General features: G+C 38.7%; 2 protein-coding genes across 5 annotated transcripts in view; both read left to right on the top strand.

The window, feature by feature from the left end:
* Positions 1 to 25,829, top strand: part of ACER3 (alkaline ceramidase 3) — a 148,828-nt gene that overhangs the window by 14,437 nt on the left and 108,562 nt on the right. Inside the window, exon 2 of one of the 4 annotated variants that reach the window (XM_032426968.1) lies at positions 10,896 to 10,903. The exons of the other annotated variants lie outside the window; for them this stretch is intronic. Within the exon in view, the coding sequence (XP_032282859.1) occupies position 10,903 (1 nt within the window). The 5' untranslated portion in view covers positions 10,896 to 10,902. The remainder of the gene's footprint in view (positions 1 to 10,895; positions 10,904 to 25,829) is intronic. 4 annotated transcript variants of the gene reach the window in all.
* LOC116646340 (RNA-binding protein with serine-rich domain 1-like) lies at positions 3,426 to 4,717 on the top strand. The gene is given in 2 exon segments (XM_032426963.1): positions 3,426 to 4,536; positions 4,539 to 4,717. Coding segments are annotated over 2 exon segments (831 nt in total). The 5' UTR covers positions 3,426 to 3,801; the 3' UTR covers positions 4,635 to 4,717.

Genomic DNA, 25,829 nt, shown 5'->3' on the forward strand with positions numbered 1-25,829 from the left:
CCAGGACCCTGGGACCATGACCTGAGCCAAAGGCAGACGCTTAACGACTGAGCCACCCAGGCGCCCCTCCACTCTTTTTTTTAAAAAATTTTTTTTATTGTTATGTTAATCCCCATACATTACATCATTAGTTTTAGATTCCTCCACCCTTTTTTATAATGCTTTTTATTCTACATCTATATTTCTTGCCTTCTTTTGGCAGTGATAACGTTTTTTATTCCCTTCTCCCCTCTGCTGGTTTGGAAGCTACTGGTTTGTTCTAGTTCTTTTCTTCTGGTGTTTATTTAAATATTTTTTGAATACATACTTAAAATCCAAACTTATTTCTTCTCTTCTTTTAGGTAATTGAAAGAAGCTACTTTAACTTTGTATATGCTCCTCCTAACTTACATGTTATTTGCCGGAGATAGAGCGAGAGAGAGAGCGAGTGCACTCTATTCAGTATGTAGTTCCACCTTGTATTAGTCTTTGCTGCATGACAAATTTCCACATACATAGTGGCTTAAAGTAACACACATTTATAATCTCACATTTTCTATGGGTTAGGAGTGTGGGCCTGGCTTAGCTGGGTCGTTTGCTTAGAGTCTCACAAGGCTGTAATCAAGGTGTTGGCTGGGGCTGTGGTCCCATCTGAAGCTTGACGAGGGAAGACTTTACTAGCAGAATTTGGTTCCCAGTGGTTGTAGGATTGAGGCTTCAGTTTCTTGCTGGCTTTTGGATGGAGGCTACTCTTAGCTACTGGAGTCTGCCCTGGGTTCCTTGCTGCATGAGACCCCCAAAATAGGCAACCCAACAATGTGTGGTAGCTTGCTTTTTCAACGCCAGCAAGGGAGTGAGAGACTCCAGCAAGATGGGTGCTACAATCTCATATAATATCACATACACATAAATATGTATATCTTGTCATCTTGCTGTATTCTGTTGGTTTGAAGCAAGTCACCAGTTCTGCCTACATACAAAGGGGGAGGGAGTTACACAAGGGCTTGGATACTAGGGGGTGAGGATCCTGGTGGCCACTTTATTTATTTAAGAGGGAGAGAGAGAGAGCGGGTGAGAGGGAAGTGGTGGGGAAGTGCAGAGAGAGAGAGTCTCAAGCAGATTCCACACTGAACTCAGAGCCCCACGGGGGGCTGGATCCCATGCCCCAAAAATCACAACCTGAGCTGAAACCAGGAGTTGGACACCCAACTGATTGTGTCACCCAGGCACCCCTATTTATTTTTTTTTAAATATTTTATTTATTTATTTTAGAGGGAGAGAGAGTGTACACAAGCAGGGTGAGGGGCAGAGGGTGAAGGGGAAGGAGAGGGACAAGCTGACTCTGGCTGAGTGCAGAGTGGATGCTCTGCTAGATCCCATGGCACCCTGAGATCGAGACCTAAGCCAAGACCTGAGCTGAAATCAAGTCACTTGTCAACCGACTGAGCCACCCCAGCACCCCCTGGTGGCCACTTTAGAATATGCTTGTCACAAACCTTGTGTTTATACTTCCAAAACGAGGTAATTGTTTTTATTGTTTTATTTGGTTTTTCCCTTAAACTAGATCACTGTGGAACAACTTTCTTACTGTTATTCTGTGCTATTGGGTGGTTACTTTTCTATTTCATTTAACTACTGAGTAGGTAGTCCTTCAAGCATTTCATATAGATGATCTCAGATCCACTTCCTATCCTTCCATGGTCCAGTGCCTTATCTCCTATTCCTGTGCGAGCATTTGAAACTCTACTTGCTATGATAATGAGACAGGCAATTCACTGCCCTACCTCTTTCTCTCTGTAGGACAGTCATAACCCAGCCTCCGTATAGATTTTCAGGTTCTTCTCAATTTTTCCCTCTGGGAATTACCTTTAGTCTTTGAGGAGTTGAACTGTGCATTGAAAAATATATTATTAGGGGCGCCTGGGTGGCTCAGATGGTTAAGCGTCTGCCTTCGGCTCAGGTCATGATCCCAGGGTTCTGGGATCGAGTCCCACATCAGGCTCCCTGCTCCTTGGGAGCCTGCTTCTCCCTCTGCCTCTCTCTTTCTCTCTCTGTCTCTCATGAATAAATAAAATAAAATCTTTAAAAAATATATATATATATATATATTATTAAGCTTTATCCAGTATGTCTAGGTATTTGTAATGTGAGGATTTTTGGGGTGTCTGCCATATTGCTCAATAGCTATTTATTTTAGCTAACGATTTATACATTTCAAAACTAGAAATACTATTAACTATATATACACATAAAAATGTATACTTACAGATATATAAGATAAGAACTTCAGATAATCAGTATTGGCACATGTGGAATATAGAGTTGAGAAGTATAATGGATAAAGACTTCCACAAACTGGCCCTTGATGACTTTTCTGATGTAATCTCTTGCCTTTCTAAACACTTGCACTTTATATTTCAGCAGTATAATTCAGCTTTTATTTTCTCGAACACAGAATGCAGCCTCATAGTTTCCTGTGTTTGCATACATTATTCTTTCTGATCTGGAATGTCCTGCTTTATTTCTCTCATCTCTTGGTTAATTTAGCCTTTTATTTTTTTTTTCTTTCACATTCATTTTTTCTCTTTAGCATTTTTAATTTTTATATTTTTCATTTCCAAAGGTTTTCTTTTACAAATCTGACAATTTGTGATAATTTTTTTATTTTTTGGTTATTTTTTGTTGCTTTCTTTTATTTCCTTAAATGTATCAAACATATTTAATATCTTGTATCCATTAATTTCAGTATCTTTCATCTTTGTTTCTGTTGCTTGTTTTTGTGTTCTTCCTTTATGGCTGCGTGTTTCCTTATGTGTTCTTATGATTTTTGACGATGATTTCATTGTTCTGTAGACTTGGGAAGTCTTTGAGGCCATGTTAGGTTGTAAAGTCAGTGAAGGGTGGGGCCCTCAGATCTTGTTCATTGCTGTATCCCAGGGCTTGTTACAGTGTTTACTACATGAGGCTTTCAACAAATATTTATTGAATGAATGATGTGTATATGTTCCACATAGTATTTTAATTATTTATGTATATGTCTATATTCTCCACTATATTGATAATTCCACAAGTTAAAAAACTTTTTAGCTTTAACTCAGTATCCATAGAACTTAGCACGGTGTCTAAGATAGGATTAAGTTCTCAGTAAATGTTAGTTAAACCAGTGAGAAATCGCTTGACATATTCAGCCCATTGTAATCTATAGAATAAAAAAGGTTTATTTTTTGCCTGGTTGTCATTTTGAAGCCATTACTTACTAGTGGAGATACTAGAGAAATGATGAATCAACTCATATAACCAGTAGTATGTCTTGATCATGACATATTAAAGCAGAACCTTTTTTCAGACTGAACTATAAAACCAGAACTTTTTTTTAAAGTTTATTTATTTAAATAATCTCTACATGCAACGTGGGGCTTGAACTCACTATCCCAAGATCAAGAGTCGCATGCTCTTCCAACTGTGCCAGCCACGCCCCCTAAAACCAGAACTTTTGAAGTCCGGTGTCACTGAAGGCTGATCACATTATCAACTATTCAAGTACTTACTGATTTCAGGGCATTGTGAATATATAAAGTATTCAACAAATATTTACTAAATACCTACTACATGTATAGTACTTTGCAATGTTGTTTGATGGATTTTTTTTCCCAATAGGTTATGTGATACATGAGGTATAAACTCAAAATGTGAAAAGGTGACTAGCAGAAAAGATAAATGATTTGTTTCAGCAGTGAAAGAATTGTCTTAAGACAGTATCATTTCTGGCGGCGCCGGCCTTAGCGGCCGAGGAGAGCGGGAGGAGGTTGCGGCGGCGGGAAGATGGCTCCTTCTCCTACCAAACGCAAAGACCGCTCTGATGAGAAGTCCAAGGATCGTTCTAAAGATAAAGGGGCCACCAAGGAGTCAAGGGAGAAGGATCGTGGCAGGGATGAAACTCGGAAGAGACGCAGCGCTTCCAGTGGTAGCAGCAGCACCGGGTCCCGGTCCGGCTCTACCTCCAGCTCGGGCTCCAGCAGCAGCTCAAGCTCTTCTTCAGCGTCTAGCTGCTCGGGAAGCTCCAGCACATCCCGCAGTTCCAGCTCCAGCAGCATCTCTGGCTCGCCAAGTCCTTCTAGGCACAGGCATGGTAACAGGAGGTGCTCCCGCTCCAAATCCAAACCACCCAAAAGAGATGAAAAGGAAAGGAAAAGGCGGAGTCCTTCCCCTAAGCCCACCAAAGTCCACATCGGGAGGCTCACCAGGAATGTGACCAAGGACCACATCATGGAAATGCTCTCTACCTATGGGAAAATTAAAATGATTGACATGCCTGTAGAAAGGATGCACCCCCATCTGGCTAAAGGCTATGCATACGTGGAGTTTGAGAACCCAGACGAAGCCGAGAAGGCACTGGAGCACATGGATGGAGGACAAATCGACGGCCAGGAGATCACTGCCACCGCTGTGCTGGCCCCCTGGCCTCGGCCGCCCCCCAGGCGATTCAGCCCTCCAAGGAGGATGCTGCCACCACCTCCCAGGTGGCGTCGGTCGCCCCCACGAATGAGAAGAAGGTCACGCGCTCCCCGAGGCGCAGGTCCCTCATGCGCCGGCGGTCTCGCTCCCCTGGCCGCAGCCGCCACAGGAGCCGCTCCAGCTCCAACTCCTCCCGATAAGCAGGGCCCCTGGAGCTCTGCGCCCTGTGACTTTGATCCCATCCACTTCAGCTTTGTCACTTCTCTAGCCAAAGGAGAGTTGTTCGGAAAGAAATTCCTCACTCAGGGCAGGCTTTGAAGACAGCAGCTGAGACGTTTCCTCTGAAGGCAGAGTTCCAGAGGAGTATTCATGGTTTGGGGTTGTGCCTGTAAGCATGCCCTCCAGTTTTCTGGCTAGAAAGCTCCCACATTTCCAGTTCCTAAGAGAGTGCATCCAGTGGCAGAGCCAGCAGGGACAAAGCAGGGCTCCAGGTGGTAGTGTGGCCGCAGCCTGGGGGTGGGGTACCTGTTTCATTTCCACAAATGACTGGGGGCCCGTTGGGCGTCCCGGTCCTGCCCTCGCTTCGTGGTCTGCAGGGTCCCTCAGGAAAGGGTGCACCTGGGTGCAGCTGTCGTTCCTGCTCGCCTGGCCCTGCTCCCCTGATCGAGTCCTCTTCCCACACCTGTGGTCAAATGGCCCATGTTAGTTCCGAGAAATGGTTCTGTTTCTACGTGTACTCGCACGCGCACGCACACCCCATGTCTCCCTTCCTCTGAAATTGGTGAGCATAACGAGAGCCAGCTCAGCAGGGTCATCACGGACCACCCCCTGCTGCAGCTGCTGCTCAGGGTGGTCTTGCAGGTTACCTGGGCAACATGTACATTGCTTCTCTTGGCTTTTATTGTACAGTCAGTACTATAAATTTGTTGTTTTTTGAGTTTTGTAACTTATAGCATTTTAGGCGCTGTTGTGTTTGTACTTTGTTGTGTAGAGTGAAGGGATTGTGTTGAATAAACAGGATTAGAATACAAAAAAAAAGAAGTATCATTTCTTTAGTCATATGGATCACAAATGAATAAATTCTATAGACATTCAGATGAGTCTAGTATAGTTGCCAGAATTACATGGCTTGCTTGGCTCTTAAGATTTATTAGGATAGACCAACACTTACGATTGTGTCTCTCTTATTCTCGTTCTTTCCTTTTGCTTTTTCTTTTTGCATGTTGTGGTGTTAGGAACACAGCTTGTTAAAGAGAAATGACATGAGATTGAATCTAGATATTCCCACTTGGGAGCGATATGACACTGGGAAAATTCCTTAATCTTGCTGTGGCTCAATTTACTGATATGTAAACTAAGAATGATAAGACCCAGCTCACAAGGTGATATTTTATATTAGAAAGATTATGTAAATAATGTCACTAATTTAGTTCCAGGCATATAAACTCAATAGATACTAGTACTCTTCTGCTTTATTCTTTTTCTTTTATTATTTAATTTGTGTGATTTTTTTCACTATTTCATTCTCATTCTTTTTTAAAATAAAAATCAACTTTAAAATAAAGTCAGTATTTAGATGAAAGGTTAATGGAAAAGACCATGGAAATATTCCAGTTATATGTATGTGTGGTTGTAAGAGCATTGCTGTTTTAGTTGGATCACAGAGAAACCTTTGTTTGCTACATGGGACACTTGTCTTGGCTGACCTATCTCATTTTCTCTGGTTTTCTTTAAAGCAGTTTTTTTTTTAGACCTTTAAAAGCTGACACTCAGGGGCGCCTGGGTGGCTCAGTTGTTAAGCATCTGCCTTTGGCTCAGGTCATGAGCCCAGCGTCCTGGGATCGAGCCTCGCATCGGGCTCCCTGCTCGGTGGGAAGCCTGCTTCTCCTTCTCCCACTCCCCCTGCTTGTGTTCCCTCTCTTGCTGTGTCTCTCTCTGTCAAATAAATAAATTAAAAAAAAAAAAAAGCTGACACTTGGGCAATGAATACTCTGAAAAAAAGTCTTGTTCCAGTGGAAATTGACCCAAAGTTATTTGGGTAGAACTAGCACTAGAACAGGGGTGTGGTGAGGGAGAGGGAGAGAGAGAATCTTAGGCAGGCCCCACGCCCAGTGTGATGAGGGGCTCGATCTCACAACCCTGAGATCATGACCTGAGCTGAAATCAAGAGTCCAACGCTTAACTGACTGAGCCACCCAGGCGCCCCTAGAACAATTCATTTGAGAGATTTGGGAATTCAAAAAATTTAAAAACTTGTCTTATAATCTTTAATTTTTTCTCTACTGCTTAGGAATTTGATTTAAATTAAGCACTGTTTAAGACTTTAAATGAAATAAATTCATAAACTTATATTTTACTCAATGTGTTCTATTGGAGCAAGTATTTAGTTGCTTACACTGTTAAAGAATGAGATACTGCTAAACATTAACAACTAATTATACATTTTCAAAAACAATTCCACAACTCAGATAGCTTTTCATGTTTAGAAAATACATATCTCAATGATTTGTTTTCATTATTCATATTGATTTGGAAGCTGACTAAAAGAAATGAATTATTTTTATTTCATTTTGCAGAAAACTGAAATTCCCAGGAGGTTAAAGATATTTAATTCAATAAATATTTAAGAAACATATTTATAACCACCAATTAGAAAGAGATAAAATCACTAAGACATTTAAATTACTTTATTTTACTTTAGATTCTAAATTATTCATAATTATAAAATAAAATGTTTTACTTAATTTTTTTCATTTTGTGGATTTTTTTTTTTAAAGATTCATTCATCCACTTCAGAGAGAGAATGAGTGCAGTGAGGGGCAGAGGGAGAGGGAGAGAGAAACCTTAGCAGACTCCTCATTGAGCTTAGAGCCCAACATGGGGCTCCATCTCACGACCCCGAGAACACGACCTGAGCCAAAGCCAAGGGTTGGATGCTTAACTAACTGCACCACCCAGGGGCCCCTCATTTTGCGGATTTTTTTTAAAAGACTTTATTTATTTGAGAGAGAGTGGGAGAGAGAGCGTGGTGAGGGGAGGGGCAGAGGGAGAGGTAGAAGCAGACTCTCTGCTAAGCCCACATCGGGCTCCATCCCAGGACCCTGGGATCATGACCTGAGCTGAAGGCAGATGCTCAACCAACTGAGCCACCCAGGTGCCCCTCATTTTGTGGATTTTTAAAAAAATGTAATAGGACATTTCAATCCAAATCAACATAAGAATAAGAAATAGTTGATAAAAATGGAAAGAAAACAGGTTATTAGTACCCTTGCATTTGAATCCTGACTTTACCTTGTTCAAGCTGTCTGATCTTGTATATATTAGGACAAATTGCTTAATTTTGATTTCACTTTCTTAGCTGTCAGATTTGATTAAAAATACTTATAGGTTGGTTTTGAGTATTAAGTTAAACAAAGTAATGACCTTATGCACTCTAAAGTACCATATAAAATGTTGGGTAATGGCTTTCTTAAGAATTTAGAATATCAGATTATGCACTGAAATTTAAACTTCCTTTTCATCCATGAACTGAAAAAGTATTCATTTTTCTGTTTTAAAAGTCTCATTTTTTGCTACAACTAAGCTCTACCTAACACGGTGTCTTAGCCTCATAATTGGTGGTCATATAATTGTGGAGTGAAGGAATGAATACATTCAACCTCTTGATACCAACATTATGTATTATTATTAACCTCTTTACTAGATAGATGGATACAGATGCCTTTGTAACTTATTCCAATAAGTCTCATCAAGATGTAGAGATATTACCTTAAGCCCTCAAATAATAGCACAGGCGTGTAATTGCTGCAGACTTGGGAGGCAGCCTAGTTTAATTGATAGACCTATCTATACCCTGGGCTTGAGTCCAGTTCTGCCCCTTACTGGTTGAGCAAAAGTGGACAAGTCATTTAATCATTTAAGTCTGGGTTTCTCTAGTCTACTTCTTAACAGGGTTACTTTGGGAATTTAATGTTAGTGTATGTGAAAGTATTTATAGACTATATAGGAGTATAAAATACAGAAATTTTTGTTTTATTAAGATTGACAAGGATATGTATTTTATTAAGATTGACAAGGATATGAGCTGAACCATATGGCTTATTTTTACACTCATGAAAGTGTACAGAAAATACTATTGCAAAGATCTCACAAGTTTGGGTATTTGAAAGGACTCATGAGTCTCCATAGAGCATATTCACCTAAGGCTTTTATTTAAAGTTAAAGGATATGGTGTAGCAAGAGAAAGAGAGAGTGGACAAGCATTAAGAATGTGGGGGACATCAAGGGGAAACTGTCTGGAATCCTAATTTGTATACAGGTCCATTTCATCCCTGGATTGAACCACCAAGATCTGTGTAATAAATTTTGGGTTGTGGAGAGCTCAAGGCAGTTCATAGTGGGGTATTTTTGTGTTGCTCTGGTCATGTAGTCAAGCCAGGCTGGCTAACCAGTTCTATCAGGTGAAAACCTGTCAGTAAACAAACTGGTTTACAGGTCACCTGGGAGTTTTGGACTTTAAACAGCACATCATAAATCTAATTGACCTTATCTTTTTTTTTTTCAAAGGTTTTATTTATTTATTTGACAGAGAGAGAGAGATCACAGTAGGCAGACAGGCAGGCAGAGGGAGAGGGAGAAGCAGGCTCCCCGCTGAGCACAGAGCCCAATGTGGGGCTCGATCCCAGGACCCTGGGATCATGACCTGAGCCGAAGGCAGATGCTTAACCATCTGAGCCACCAAGGTGTCCCTAATTGACCTTATCTTGTCCAAGAGCCAGATACCCAGATGTCCTTAGAGATGAAGATAGAGTTTTCCCAGTTCAGCTGTAAATTGACCCTATCGTACACAATTATATTCAGAGCACCTACTATTTACAAGGTATATGGTATGCCTTTGGAATTGGCATCAAGACATCATCCTTGACAACCAGAAAGACTAGTGAAGAAAAAAACAGAAAATCAACAAAGTGGTATTAGCAGGGGAGTAAGCACCTAACTCTGTCACAGTCTCTAGGTGATTTCCTGCTTGCTTATTTAAGGCTTTACTGAGGAAGTAACAATTTAGATGGTTTTAAATGATGGGTAAAATTTTGCCAATGTCTAGAACAAGTGCCTAGCCAAGTAGGCATTCAGTAATATTTGATGTATTAAATTATTATATTTATGTACCTAAAGTAGGGAACAATATGTTCAAATCCATATATGATAAAAGTGCAAAGCTTTTCTGGGGAACAGATAATCTAATATGGCTGTGCAAAGAACACATGGTGGTAATGGCAAAGTGATTTAGGGACAGATTATTAAAGCTCTTGGGGCACCTGGCTAGTTCAGTTAGAAGAGCTTATGTCTCTCCCCCTGCTCGTGCTCGCTCTGTCTCTGTCTCTCATAAATAAAAATCTTAAAAAAAAAAAAAGAATAACTTCTTGGCATTTGGCACCAGACCTCACCAACATTCAAAAACTACATCATTAGGGCGCCTGGGTGGCTCAGTCCGTAAAGCGTCTGCCTTCAGCTCAGGTCATGATCCCGGGATCCTGGGATCGAGTTCCACGTTGGGCTCCCTGCTCAGGGGGGAGCCTGCTTCTCCCTCTGCCTGCCGCCCCCCCACTCCTGCTTGTGCTCTCTCTCAAATAAATAAAATAAAATCTTTAAAAAAAAAACTACATCATTAATATAAATAACATTTTTATGAAAAAAACAAAACAAAATTTAGTGATAAGAGTGGCATTGCTTTACAGTTTTTGGAGGTGTCTTTAATGTCTGGCTTAATGGAAATCAGCTGGATTCTCATATCTACTTCTGCATTTTATCTGTGTTGTAATATGTTATTTCAATTGAAGTGTATAAAGAAATTTAGGATTTACACCAACATATGTAGTTGGGAAAGGGAGGACTGTTTTTTTTTTTAAGATTTTATTTATTTGACAGAGACACAGTGAGAGAGGGAACACAAGCAGGGGAGTGGGAGAGGGAGAAGCAAGCTTCCCGCGGAGCGGGGCTCGATCCCAGGAGCCTGGGACCATGACCTGAGCCAAAGGCAGACGCTTAACGACTGAGCCACCCAGGCGCCCCAGGGAGGACTGTTTTAATAATAGCCTTTCTAGATAATTGTGGGTGTTCTTCTTTGATAGTATACCAAAACTTGACAAGTGTCAGTCTTAGTCATGTGTTTTGGAGTGTGTTGTTGGGGTTCGGAGCCGACAGCCAAGAAAGTATTCAGTATTTTGGCAGGAAGTAAGAAGATAGAATTTGTTTCAGATAATGGGCCCTACTTTGCACAGACATGTTTAAAATCCTCATTGGTGACCTCCCTACCACTGCTGAGTAGTTTATGTGCTTCCTCTTTTATTTAATGACTTTTTCAGCAATTAGATCTGATGAAATTATTTATGCCATAGGCAACAGGGAAGATTTAAATTCTGAGAACTCATGAAAAGATTTTAAGGAGGCATACAGCATAGGGAATACAGTTAATAATACTGTAATACACTTAGCATGGGAAGCATTCAGTAATGTATAAAATTGTTGAATCACTGTGTTGTACACTTGAAACTAACATTATATGTTGACTATATTTCAATTAAAAATTTAAAATTTTAATAAAAGTGTTTCAAGGAGGAACCACTACTTGTTAAAGCATATACAGATTTCTAGGGAAAAATTTTTTGTCAACGTTAAAAACAATATTAACATAACAGGTCATATTTATTGGCACTATGTGTCAACCACCATGCTAAGCACCTTATTTCATTATAATGAAAAATCTGTTTCGGGAATATTTATGATGATGGTCCTGCATATTTAGAGTTATTTCCTCCTTCTATGGAAAGAAAGTGAGTAACTTTCTTAACACTTTTGACATTTTATTAGTTTTTCAGCAAAGTTATGTATTTGCATGCTTTTGGTTGCCTTTTGTGTAACCAATTGGGAATATATTTTTTCATCATAGAAAACTCTCTTAGTCATTCATGGCTTCTCTTCCCTCTCTCCCATCTCACAGCCATCTTAGTTCAGTTCCTTATCATCACTTATTTGGATTATTGCAATCATATCCTATTTGTCCCCTTTCTACCATATCCAGTCTCTCAAGTTTATCTTAAAGTTATTTGTCTCTTTATCATTCCTCTGCATCATTTGCTCCCCATTTGCTCTCTCTCGAATAGAGTTCAGACTTTGTGCACTTTGGTAGGGAGAGCATAGACATGTTGTCCATGTTTATATTTGTTCCACTTTATCAGAGTAGCTGTATGTACCTCCCAATACAACTTGCCTCCTAGACTTAATAAAAGTTACTTGCCATGGTTTCCTAGGCACACCATGTTCTTTCTTGCTTTGTACATTCGTGTGCTATCTCTGCCTCGAATATTGTTCTCTGCACTTGTTTAACTCCTATTTACCCTTTAAGGCACACTGAAATACCATCTCTTCTGTGAAATTTTTATCAATTATACCAAGCCAAGGGTTAATGAATTGATACCATTTTCTATGAACTTCCATTATGGTATGTGGTATTTTTTTAATTGATGTTAAAATTATGTTCATATGTTCATAAAATTATGTTCATATGGATTTCCTTTGTGGAAACCACTTTTCTTGTTTTTCTTATTAGAGAGTAATTACTTTCTTATTGTGGAAAATTTTGAATCAGTCAGCAAATACTGATTGGTTACTTTCAGTATGCCAGGCACAGTGCTAAGCCTGGGAGAAACTGGTGAAATCTTCATGAAGTATATAGTTTAGACTTGGGGAAGTACTTAAACAATTCAGCTCTTCAAAATGTTGTGAAAGGAAATGTAGAAAATACAAAGAAGCAGAAAAAGAAAATGAAAAGCACCAGTAATCACTCTGCTCAGCATTACATTACAAAATGAAATGTAAAAATCAGACCTGGCCCAAGCAAGCCCATGAGGCACTATTGATCTGCATAGGCGGTGGCTTAGATTCCGTGCTACCCAACTCCTGTGTCATCCACCCCTGTGACCTCATGGACCGTTTCTTAGGAGCAGTTAATTGTTTGCTGTACATCCTCCATACTGTCTTCTCTCTCTCTCTTTTTTTCTCTGCACACACACATATTTTAAAAATAAAAATATATGACTGTGCCTTGTGTAATATTTTGTGGCCTGATTTTCTCAATGAAGGTAATGAATACTTCCATTCTTTAAAAAGTGATTTAGAAGATAAACTATTTTTATTCTATATGAGCTTACTTTAAATTAAAAAAAAAATACATCAAGCCTACATTTCTCTATCAAAAGTGAAAAAAATTTTTGTTCACCCCCGTCATGTGAAGTAATTCATGGAACATATGTTCTTTTACTTTTCACTTACTTTACCTTTTTTTTTTTTTTAAACCTCATACAAGTTAAGATAAGAGGGCCTGAAATATGGCAGTGATAGTGAGGATGAATGTAAGGGAATTCTAGTGAACATTCCCACCCCTTGCTCATTGCCCTTCTGCCTCTTGTGATAGCTCAGGACTCCTTTCCATCTCTTTCCTCTTTTCCTTTTCTTCTTCCCCAACTAGGAAGTCTGTTTTTTTTGTTTTTTGTTTTTTGTTTTTAAGATTTTATTTATTTGTCAGAGAGAGAGACACAGAGAGAGCACAAGCAGGGGGAGAGGCAGGCAGAGGGAGAAACAGGCTCCCCACTGAGCAAAGAGCCTGATGTGTGGGACTCGATCCCAGGACCCTGGGATCATGACCTGAGCTGAAGGCAGATGCTTAACCAACTGAGCCACCCAGGCGTCCCGGAAGTCTGTTTTATATGCATATAAAGCAGTAAGCAAGATACTTGTATAAATGTACATAAAGATGTTCGCTGAAGTATTGTTTAATAATTAAAAAAAAACATAGAAACAACCTAGAACGTCCAGTGATATGGGAATAGATAAATAAAATTTGGTATATTCCTATGATAGCATACTGTACAGCAGTTGAAAGGAATGAACTATTGTAATTATCTACTGGATCTCTCAACTGTAATTTTTATTGATAAAAACTTTGCGGAGTGATAGAGTTATCCTATTTATTTATTTATTTATTTATTAAAGATTTTGTTTATTTATTTATTTGACAGAGAGAAACAGCATGAGAGGGGATAGGGTCAGAGGGAGAAGCAGGCTCCCCGCTGAGCCGGGAGCCCGATGCGGGACTCGATCCCAGGACTGCGAGATCATGACCTGAGCCGGAGGCAGTCGCTTAACCAACTGAGCCACCCAGGCGCCCTAGAGTTATCCTATTTAGATAAAAATAAAAAGCACAAAGCAAAACTATATGTTTATGGACATACATATGAATTACAATTATGCATCCAAATTAACACTAGCCATTACCTCTGGAAATGTGTGAAGGGGGATTGGACTGGAGAGATGGTTGACTTTGATTATATCAGTAATAGTTCATTTACTTTATTAAAATAAAAAGCTTAATGCAGACTGGCAAAATGTAAGTAATGATCAGTTGTAGGTGGGGGTGTATTTGTTACATTATTCTTTTTTCTGGATTATACAGTTTCTGTAATTAAAGGTCATTGTGTAGTGTCTGGCACAAAATAGATATTTAATGAATTTCAGTTCTCTCTGTTTTTGTCAACTGTTCCTACAGGAGGAATGGATCATTGTAGTATCAGTAAATAACTGGGATGTTACACAGCCAGTTTAATACCCCAGTTATTTAAAGCTTCTCCAGCCGCTTTAAAGATACCCTCCCCTACCCATGGTGATATATTTTGAGGTACAAATTCAGGAAATAAACATTCTTTATGACAGATTGGGCCAGGAACCTGTTCTTAGGAGAAATACCAATATACCCTGTCTAGCAACTTTTGTATTGTTTCATGGTTATTGTTTCTGCACTTAGAAGTCTTCTGTAGATTACAACTCAATAGACACTATGTCAAATAATTTATTGTGAAACCTGTGTTATTTAGCTAATTGGTTTTTTTCTTCCAAGTTTTTATTGATTGATTTTTAAAGATTTTATTTATTTATTAGAGAGTGAGAGAGAGAGGGAGAGAGGGCGAGGGCAAGGGCGTGTGCATGAACGGGGAGGGACAGAGGGAGCCTGGCTTGGGGTTTGATCCTAGGGCCCTGGGATCATGACCTGAGCCGAAGGCAGATGCTTAACCGACTGAGCCACCCAGTTGCCCCTATGTTGTTGTTGTTTTTTTTCTTTTAAAGATTTATTTATTTTGAGAGAGAGAAAAAGAAAGAGAAAGAGAGCATGGAGGGGGAGGGGCTGAGGGAGAGAGAAGCAGACTGCCCGCTGACTGCAGAGCCTGATGCAGGACTCAATCTCATGACCCTGAAATCCTGACCTGAGCCAAAATTAAGAGTTGGACACTTAACCTACTAAGCCACTCAGGCACCCCTTTCTTCCAAGTTTTTATTTTTTAATTTTTATTTTTAAAGATTTTATTCATTTATTTGAGAGAGAGAGAAGGAAAGCACAGAGGGAGAGTGAGAGGGAGAAGCCGACTCCCCACTGAGCAGAGACCCTGACGTGGACCCTGAGATCATGACCTGAGCCAAAGGCTGACACCAACCGACTGAGCCACCCAGGCGCGCCGCCCCCCCCCCCCCCCCCGCCGAGTTTATATTTAAATTCCAGTTAGTTAACATACAATGTAATATTAGTTTCAGTTGTAGAATTTAGTGATTCAATACTTACAAACACCTGGTGCTCGGGGCACCTGGGTGGCTTAGTCTATATATATATACACACATACCCACACCACACCTTCTTTATCCATTCATCTATCTGTGGACACTTGGGCTCTTTCCATAATTTGGCTTTTGTGGACAACACCTGGGCTCTTTTCATAATTTAGCTATTGTTGATAATGCTATAAACATCAGGGTGCACGTATCCTTTCAAGTTAGTATTTTTGTATGCTTTGGGTAAATACCTAGTAGTGCAATTGCTGGATCATAGGGTAGTTCTATTTTTAACTTTTTGCGGAAACTCCGTGTTGTTTTCCAGAGCGGCTACACTAGTTTGCATTCCCACCAACAGTGTAAGAGGATTCCCCTTTCTCTGTATCCCCACCAACATCTGTTTCCTGTGTTGTTAATTTTAGCCATTCTGACAGGTGTGAGGTGGTATCTCATCGTGGTTTTTGACTTGTATTTTCCTGATGATGAGTGATGTTGAGCATCTTTTCATGTGCCTGTTAGCCATCTATATGTCTTCTTTGGAAAAGTTCTATTCAAGTCTTTGGCTCATTTCTTAACTGGATTATTTGTTCTTTGGGTGTTGAGTTTGATAAGTTCTTTATAGATTTTGGATACTAACCCTTTATCAGATATGTCATTTGCAAATATCTTCTCTCATTCCATAGGCTGCCTTTTAGTTTTGTTGATGTTCCCTTCTGGTATAGTCATGATTTTTAACTGATGCATTTCAGCTCTAAGTAAATGAAGAGTGAGTGAAAAATTATAGTGAGACTAGTTTTGAGTAAAGGATAAATCTGATACATGAGATTAATTTGTGAGTAAAGAATTACTCCATTACATCATAATTGAATTGCTTCTAAAATAATGTCTATTAGTTTTTGAATATCTTTACTATTGTGTAATTTTGGCACTAGTTTAATTTGCATGAGGGCAGAGTCTGTCTGGTTTTCCTTTGTATTCCATTATAGTGCTTTTCATAGTAGACATTCAGTAAAGACTTGTTTTTGAATGAGTGAATAAATGTAAAGCTGCTGCTCTTAAGAAATTTAACATAAGATGATAGATGTAAGTACTTACATTTTGATTTAGTGAAAAGAGAGCTATCTGTGCGGGGCAATCTGTACTAAGTGCCAGATGAGGGGTTAGAACAGTCAGTGCTATAAGAAGAGGGAGTGATCATTTTCAGTAGGGTGACTAAGCAAAACTTACTGAGTTGGGCCCTGAAAAGAAAGTTTCAATGAAAATGGAGAGGAAGTAGGGATTATCAAAATAATCATTTTCTGATTTTGTTATTTCAAAATGCCTCTTCATCCTGAATATGGTTTGGAAACTTCCCCTTTTTTGACCTGTGGATAAATCTGGAATCTTCATTTCACTAAGTATTTCTCCAGGGAGATCAGGACCATCTTATTTCCCTTGTTCTTCTAATTCATGTCTTCTGTATCATTCTTTTCTGTTAATTGTTTATTCTCACTGTTTAGCTCTCATCTTTGAGCCTTCTTCAAAGCAGCATTATATAAAGATAATATTCTTTTTTTGCTATGAGTCTGTCCCTTTCCCTGTGACCTCCATCTTAATGGACTATAGTTTACCTGAGCCGTAACTAATGTGGAGCTCCCAAGGTCTTCTGTTATCTCTTTAAGAGACCACTGTGTACTTGGCCTTTCTTCCCAAACCTAAAATGTACTTCCTCTTGAACTTAATATGAACATTTTCATTTTTATTATTTTATAATAAATGGTTTTATTTTTATTATAACATACATGCAGTAAAGTGAAAATAAAATGTATGTTTCAAAAAAATAATGTAAAACCAGTTTTCATAAATTAAATAATTTTTTGAAGCTATTATATGTACTCTAAAGAAAATAGAATGACTCTTGTATTAGTAGTGATATAAATACTTCTTATCTTTCCTTCTTTCAAGGCATAGCTCCAGTGCTAGCTCCTTACTGAATCTCTTCTTGGGTTCCCTCCCTTCCCCTGAGTATGTTGTTGGGTGCTCGTTGGTCCTGCCATTCTCCCTTGCTAGTTGGTTACCTGTCTCTCTTTCCTACTAAATTGTATATATATTTTCTTAGAACAGGAACCAGGGTTATTCACTTGCTAAACCTTTCTTCTCATCTCCCATCTCAGTGACTTACCCATAGGAAATAGTTAATAAATGTTTGTCAAATTGAACTGAATTTGTACTTAAAATTCTTTAAAGTAAGACATACCTGTATTGGTTTCCTGTTTTTATTCTGATATCTGTCTTAAAAGCTACTAAGGAGTACCTAATACTGTAATATGCATTTGTGTGATTTTTTAAAACTCTGGGTGGAATAGCTTATACTACAATTTTCTTTGTTTTTCTTTATTATTGTTTTAATTGGAAGGCAAACTTTCTCCCTTCTGACAACTGTTCTGAGCTGATCTAAGTACCAAGACAATTAATTCCCAGGCAGCACTTAATTTTTATTTTATTTTATTTTTATTTTATATCCATTAATTAACATATAGTGTATTATTAGTTTCATAGGTAGAGTTTAGTGATTCATCAGTTGCATATAACACCCAATGCTCATTACATCAAGTCCCCTCCTTAATGCCCATCACCCAATACCCCATCCCCCTACCCACCTCCTCTCCAGCAACCCTCAGTTTGTTTCCCGTAGTTAAGAGTCTGCTACGGTTTGTCTTCCTCTCTGATTTTATTTTATTTTATTTTTCCCTCCCTTCCTTTCCCTATGTTCATCTGTTCTGTTTCTTAAATTCCAGCACCTAATTCTTAACATAGCAAGATTGTGGAAATTCCTGTATAATGTTCAGTGGATCTTTGTCATATCAGAAATGATCTTTTTGGGTCATATTTATTGTTTTCATCATACTTCTTTAAAGAATTTCAATATTTTGGGTCCCCCCCCCCCATTTTACAGGTCAGGAAACTAAGTCTTTTTTTTTTTTTTTTTTTAAGATCTTATTTATTTGCTTGTTAGAGAGCACAAGCAGGAGGAGCTGCAGGCAGAGGGAGAAGCAGGCTCCCCGCTGAGCAAGGAGCTGCATGCGGGCTCGATCCCAGGACCCCGGGATCATGACCTGAGCGGAAGGCAGCCGCTTAACCAACTGAGCCAGCCAGGAGTCCCAGGAAACTAAGACTTAGGCATAAATAAGTTTCCCAAGTTAACACAACTAGAAAGTGGTATGAATAAAATGTTGCCTGATATAAATTGAGGAGATTAAATTAGATGATCTGCCTGTCTTCTTTCAGCTCCAAAGTCTCTGAAGTTCTGGGAGTCTTTAACATCATTTGAACATTTGTATAAGCAGTAAAATATTTGACAAAATGAACTTGCTTTGGGGAAAGTGTCGGGTTGCTTTCAAGCTCCAACCAGTTTCCTGCTCTCACGGAGATCATTTGCTGACTGTGCAGGAGGGCTCCTCACAGTGGCAATGAAGTAATACCTATCATTTTTTCAGCTTCACCAGGTTTTAATGCTTCCGTTTTTTTTATCTTCCATTCTGGGTGGTGGTTATACTCTTGAAAATATAATTGAGCTCTCAATGTCTACCCAGTTGCCCCAGGGCTTTCTTGTATCCAGCAAAATTCAGAACCGGTAAGACTGCTGAGCGCACTGGCTCCACCTCCTGTCATGCAGACATCTTCCTACTGTTATCCATTGAGAGTTGTTTCAAATTTACCTTTGCATATTGCCTTTTCCCCCTGACTTTCTTTCCTTTACTTTTGATATTAGAGTTTTCTTTTCATTTACCAAAATTTGCTTTTACTTATTAAGAAATCTCTAAATTATGGGAATGTTGTTAACGTCTGTAATTTTTATTTGGTGGGAGAATACAAAGAAATTGTGTTCGGGGGTATGAAAATATTGTAGTTCTCAGATTTAAAAAAATTCCTTAAGTCTATATTCAAGGAGGATTCCCTCTATAAAAAAATATTTTTTTGCTTGAATGTTTTAGTGTACTTATTGTGTGGTATATGAATGAATCTCTAGTTTTTACTTCTGGTAAAAAAAGCATCCCAAACCCAGGTAAACTCTAATTAGAAGTAATTTAGCCTTCATTTTCTATCATTCATTTATATTATTAATATTTTAATTCTAAACTATAAGAACAATATAACTACATTGTAGAAAATATAGAAAAAAGAGAAAAGACCATTTTGCCATCTTAAAAAATCCATTCTTATCATTTTGGTATTGGGGGAACCTTCAGCAACCATAGTTATACCCAGCCATGATTAATGAAAACATAGTTTTATAGTTGCGCTCGTTATCAACTTCTCAGCTAGTTATCAGCTCCAGGTTGATTCATTGCATGCTCTGTGAAAATGGACCTGGACCCTTTAAATAGGTTTCCTTTGCTAGCTGGCTGAATGTTAAACTTTGCCAATAGAGGGCACTGGAGAGACATTGCAAGAGGGAGGGGTTTTCTTTCTTGGTTCTGGGGTGCTGGCCTGGTGGCTCCTCCAGTGCCTGGCTGTTGCAGTACAAGTGGCTTATCTAGTGTCTCTCTGACAGTGCATGAAGCTTCCTCTAGTGCCCAGATCTTAAAGCTTGGTCAGCTTTTACAGTGATAGCTCCTGCAGAGCATGGCAATCAGCAGCTACTGGCCAGTAGCTCCCCCCTCCATGAGATCCGCTTTCTCTGGCTCCCTAGAGGGCATATGAAGAACAAGTTCTTAAGGGTATGATTTTCAGTAAGCTCTGCAGTTGTGGCACTACAGCAAATTTTCTGCTGTTCTGTGAGCTGCGGTCCTGCCCTCTCCCACAAGGTGTAGATCTCAGTCCTGGCTGGGACCTCTTCTTTTAGTATTCTATCTCCAACCTAGGAATAGTGGCCATTCCTTACATTTGCTGTTCCTATATTCTGAAGAGTTCTCTTACTTCTTACTAGCCAATCCCTCATTACTCCAATTCTTTCATGATTCTTTATAGTAAACTTTTCTTGTTCAAATTACTCTGTGGTTTGGTGAGGGTTCCCCAAACACCAAAATGATAAAAATGGATATTTTAAGGTGGTAAAGTAATGGATTTTTTTTCTTTTTTCCCCTGTATTTTCTACAGTGTGGCTATATTGTTCTTATAATTTAAAATATTAATATAAATGAATGGTAGAAAATAAAAGCTAAATTACTTCTACTTAGAGTTTGATTGGTCCTTGACTTACACCATTTCTTTAAAAGATTTTATTTATTTATTTGAGAGAGTGCACACGCTTGCGCACGAGTGGGTGGGGGGGGGAAAGAAAGAGGGAGAAGCAGTTTCCTTGCTGAACTGGGAGCCTGACTCAGGGCTCAATTCCAGGACCCTGAGATCATGACCTGAGCTGAAGGCAGATGCTTAACCAACTGAGCCCCCCAGGCGCCCCAACTGAAACCATTTTTTAAGCAGAAGTTTTTAGTCTGTGATCATTTTATGTGCATTCTTTTTGTTCAGTAAAGTTAAATTAGCTAATATTTATATATCTCTTTATTTACAATTTCATATCTATTATTCTTTAAATTAGCTTTTTAAAAACAACCTTTTATTCTTCTTGACTTTATAATCTTAGCTTCTTGACTTTATAGTTTTTTTGCCTTTGTAGTTAAACCTTTGGTGTCCTGTTTTAATAACTCATTGCCACTCCAAGGTCATCAAGATATTTTCCCGTGTTTTCTTCTAAAAGTTATATTGTTTTACCTTTCGTGTTTAGATCTGCAGTACATCTCGAATTTATTTTTGTATAAAAAATTGTGAATTTGGGGTCCAGATTTTTTTTTCCCCCATGTAAGTATCTAGTCGATCCAGTGCCCTTTATTGAAAAGACTATTTTTTCTATACTACACTGCAGGGCCATGTTTGTTATAAATCAGGTGACTGTACAAGTTGGTTCTTGGGGTCTTTTCTGTTGTTCTATTTGTCTATCCTTGCAAATAGGCCTTGATATCTAGTTGTGTAAATACTCTGTTGTTATTTGAGATTGTCTGGATTCTTCTTGGCCTTTTGAATTTTCTTTTCTTTTTTTTTTTAAGATTTTATTTATTTATTTGACAGGGAGATAGAGAACAAGTAAGCAGAAAGGCAGGCAGAGGGAGAGGGAGAAGCAGGCTCCCCGCTGAGCAGGGAGCCCGATGCGGGGCTCAATCCTAGGACCCTGGGATCATGACCTGAGCCGAAGGCAACCACTTAACCGACTGAGCCACCCAGGCGCCCCAAGCCTTTTGAATTTTCATATAAAGTTTAGAATCAGTTTCTCAATTTGCACCCAAAAAACCTGTCAGGAGTTTTAGTCTTAAACCTCTTTTGTTAGATTTGTATCTAGGTATGTGATGTGTTTTGATGCTACTGAAAATTACATGTGGAGCACTAAAACTTTCAGTAAAAGATTCAAGTTGTCAGTCTGACTCAGGAGTCAAAAATGTCTTTATTACTATGTTTTCTTAGCTGTATAGAGAGATACAGCGGGTACAGCATCATTATCTGATCTCAAGGCCTATTATCTACCCAAATACACAGATTCAAGTATAATGCAGTAATACTTCAGGAGTCTAGTCAAGAAAGCAAGTCTTCTACAAGGGAAAAATCCATGCTAGCTTCAAACTTCTCCATAGTAATGTTCAGTCTGGAAGACAACAGCACAATACTTACAAACTTTTGAAGGAAGGAGAGATCCCAACAGTTTATAGCTAAGTCATCTTTTGAGAATAAAGGCAGAGCACAATATTCTCAAACACTCAAGATGTTAAGGAATACAATATGTATAACTCTCTGAAAAACTACATGAAGATGGATTATGAAATCTAAACAAGTAGATCATGGTTAAAAAACATAAAGGCAAAATGGGAAGAAAAGTCATGGGGAAAAAGACTAGTGGTAGGCACAATATCCATTTAAATTGAGATTTGAGGCTAAAAACAAGGCTGAACATAGAAGTACCATATGATACAGGAATTCATGTCCTAGGAATATACCCTAGAGAATTGAAAACATGTCTACACAAAAAAATTGTATTATGAATGTTCATAGCACATTATTTATAATAGTCAAAGAGTGGAAAACAACCCAGATGTCTTAACTGATGAATATATAAATAAGATGTGGCATATCCACTCAGTGGACTATTTGGCAATAAAAAAGAATGAAGTTATAGATACATGCACGCTACAAAATGGATGAACCTTGAAAACATTATGCTAAGTGAGAGAAGCTAGACACAAAAGACTACATATTATATGATTTCATTTATATGAAATATCCAAAATAGCCGAATCCATAGACATGGCAAGTGGATTAGTAGTTGCCAGGGACTGTGGGGAGGAGAGATGGGGAGTGACTGCTAATGGGTCTGAGGTTTCATTTTGGGCTGATGAAAATGTTCTAAAATTAGTGATGATGGTTGCACAAATAGGTAAATAAGTTAGAAACCACTGAATTTTATACATGAAAAGGTTAAGTTTTATGATATGTGAATTATATCTTGATAAAGCTGTCATTAAAAAAAACCCACAAGGGTGGAAAATGTGGTCTGCAGAACTAAACGTAAATCCTTGACAATGTGAAATATATAGGCCTTGACGATGTGGAAATGACTAATAAAAATAAGTAAGTAGGGGAAGAGAGGTGGGAGGAAATTTTGGAGTGTGAATTTTTTTATGTTTCACAGCAAGGCTGCATTTGCTATAGGGGCGCCTGGGTGGCTCAGTTGGGTAAGCGTCTGACTCTTGATTTTAGCTTAGGTCATGATCTCAGAGTCATGGGATCAAGGCCCGGTACACTCCCCACTCAGCATGGAGTCTGCTTGCCCTTCTCCCTCTGCTCCACCCTGCCCCCCCCCCACACACACACTCTCTCAAATAAATAAATAAATAAATACATAAATAAAATCTTTAAAAAAAAAAGGATGCTATAAAAAACATGTAAAAATCAGGTCTCTAATATTTCTTTTAGTCACTTTTTTTTTTTTTTTTTAAGATTCTATTTATTTATTTGAGAGAGAGCCTGAGAGAGAGAGAGCCCATGCAGAGGAGCGGGGTGGGGGGTGTGGGGAGGTAGAGGGGCAGAAGGAGAGGGAGAAGCAGACTCCCCGCTGAGCAGGGAGCCTGATGTGGGGCTCGATCCCAGGACACTTGAGCCGAAGGCAGATGCTTAACTGACTGATCCACCCAGGTGCCCTCTTTTAGTCATTTTTATATTCAGTTTTACTTTCTTTTTTGAATTAAGATATTTTTAATACTTTTGTTTAAAAAAAGGGTATGTCTAATATCCTGTAAAACTTTGTCTTTTCTTTCTTAATTCATCCGTTCTTTCATCTCTTTCTGTATGTAAACCTTATTAGCAAAACAAGCTGCCATCTGCTATAGCCACTGTTAAATCAAAAGAGAAAGAAACACATTATTTTATGAATAATACCAGAGGATAAGGGAGAAACTACTATACTCTGGTTTCATCAAGCATGCATGCATGGATTTAGTCATTCCCCCAGACTTTCCTGAGTGCCTGCTCTGTCCTTGATATTGTACCAAGTGAAAAGCATTACAATTATGAATAAGATACGGCCCCTGTCCAAAAAAGTTCATAGTCTAATAAGGCAGCTTGTTATGCTTTCTTTGGACAGCTCTAATTTTAGAATGTTTTGCCTTATATTGAGTAGAAATCTGCTTCTCTGTAACTTCATTGATTTTAATTTTGATATTTTACAGCTGCTGGAAGCCTCAATCACCCGTAGTTTAACAATCCTTCAGATATTTGAAGACTGCATTCATGCCATTCTCATATGGTGTGTTTCATTAATTAAGTGAATGATTCCTTTATTTTAGTCTCTTCTCTCAGTACTTAGGTTCTATGTTTGTTTAAAGTAGGGTTCCATAAATAGGTAAACATTCCAAAGAGAAGCAGAATTAAAGCAGAGAGAAGGATGACCACTACCCATCTCTTTCCATTTTTACTTCTAAATTTTGCTTTGAGGTAGTATATTCAGATTTTCCCCAGGAATAGTCTACTGTCATCTTTCTCTCTTTGGATCTTTCTCTTATAGTTGTCCTTATTCTGTCTCTCACAGCAGCCTATATTTGTGGTTTGCAGTTTCTCATTCTAATTTGTAAAACTTTGCATTGTCCTTAATTGAGTTTTATGTAGTTTGTAAGACTCTCCTACCTCCTGTCTCCAGGTCATTTGAAATGTGTTTCTGACTTTCATAGTATTGACTTCTCAGCTGAATTTAATATTATCTGTACCTTTGGGCATATTTCAATTCCTTTATTTCAGCCATCAGTAAAGATTTTCATTAGTTTGAATCCTAGGGCCCTCCTGAATGGCATCTTCTGCAGGTTTCAGCATCTTTCGCAGGTTTACTTAAAGCTATAGAAAACTGTCATTTGGATATATAACTATCAATCTATCTAGTTCCCCACCTTATGTTTTCACACTCCACCTAGGCAAATTACTTTGCTATTTGTGCAATTGGGAATTTACTTAAAACATTTTTAATAGAATACTCTTTGATATAATTTTTTTAAAAGGTTTTATTTATTTATTTTAGAGAGCATGATTGTGGGAAGGAGTAGAGGGTGAGGGAGAGAGAGAATTCCAAGCGGACTCCCGCGCTGAGTGTTGAGCCGGACACAGGACTCGATCTCACAACCCCGAGATCATGATCTTAGCCAAAATCAAGAGTTGGTCGCCTCACTGGCTGAGCCACCTAGGCACACCCTCTTTGGTATAATTTTTAAAATATTAATAAGGACCTTCTTTGTACAAACATTGTGCTAGTACATTTAAGGGTAAGAACATTGACTGTAAGGACAGATAGACCTGGAATAAAATCTTGGCTCTGCCATTTGTTTACTGTGAGAACTTGGGTAAATTAAGTAATCTCTTCCCTGGGGTGCCTGGGTGGCTCAGTTGGTTGTGTGTCTGCCTTCTGCTCAGGTCATGATCCTGGAGTCCCGAGTCAGGCTCCCTGCTCAACAGGGGGTCTGCTTCTCCCTCTGCCCCTCGCCCCAACTCGTGCTTGTCTCTGTCTCTCTTGCTCTCTCTCTCTCTCAAATAAATAAATAAAATCTTAAAAAAAATAATCTCTTAGCCTGACTTTATTGTTTGCTTAATGGGGCAGTGTTTCACAAGGTTGTTAGCAAGTTAGCACATGTATTAGCAAGTTAGCACATGTATAAAGTGAAGTCCAGTACTTGGTACTTAATACGACAGTAGACTTTAGTTCCTTTCTCTCTTTTCAGTATCTAGCTCAAATCTTATTCACATCTATGAAACTATCCCCAACTGTTTTATTCCCTTTCCTAAAAGTTTCTTTAATTAATTTTTATTTTATCAAAGTGGTGTGTTAAAAGTATAAAAATCCAGTACATTAAAAAATAAATAAAAATCCAGCTAGTGGTAGAAGAGTTGTAATAAAACCAAAAAGCAGTGCCTTTCCCTTTTTTCTCTCTACCCTCTAATTCTACTCCCTGGAGCAAAACTTTTTTAAAAACAGTTTTATTGAGGTATAGTTGACATTCAACAGAGTGTGCATACTTAAGGTGTATAAATTAAGGTTTGACATTTATACACGTGAAACCATCACCACAATCAAGGGATTGAACATACCCATCACCTCCAGGTTTTCTCATGTCCCTTTGTAAGTCCTCCCTTTCCATCCCACTGTTGGCTCTACCTCATCTCTACCCCACAACCACTGTTCTACTTTCTGACACTATAGGTTAGTTTGTATTTTCTAGACTTTTATATGAACT

The sequence above is a fragment of the Phoca vitulina genome, unplaced genomic scaffold, assembly GCF_004348235.1.
Source record: "Phoca vitulina isolate PV1807 unplaced genomic scaffold, GSC_HSeal_1.0 scaffold36, whole genome shotgun sequence".
In the NCBI taxonomy this organism is placed as follows: domain Eukaryota; kingdom Metazoa; phylum Chordata; class Mammalia; order Carnivora; family Phocidae; genus Phoca; species Phoca vitulina.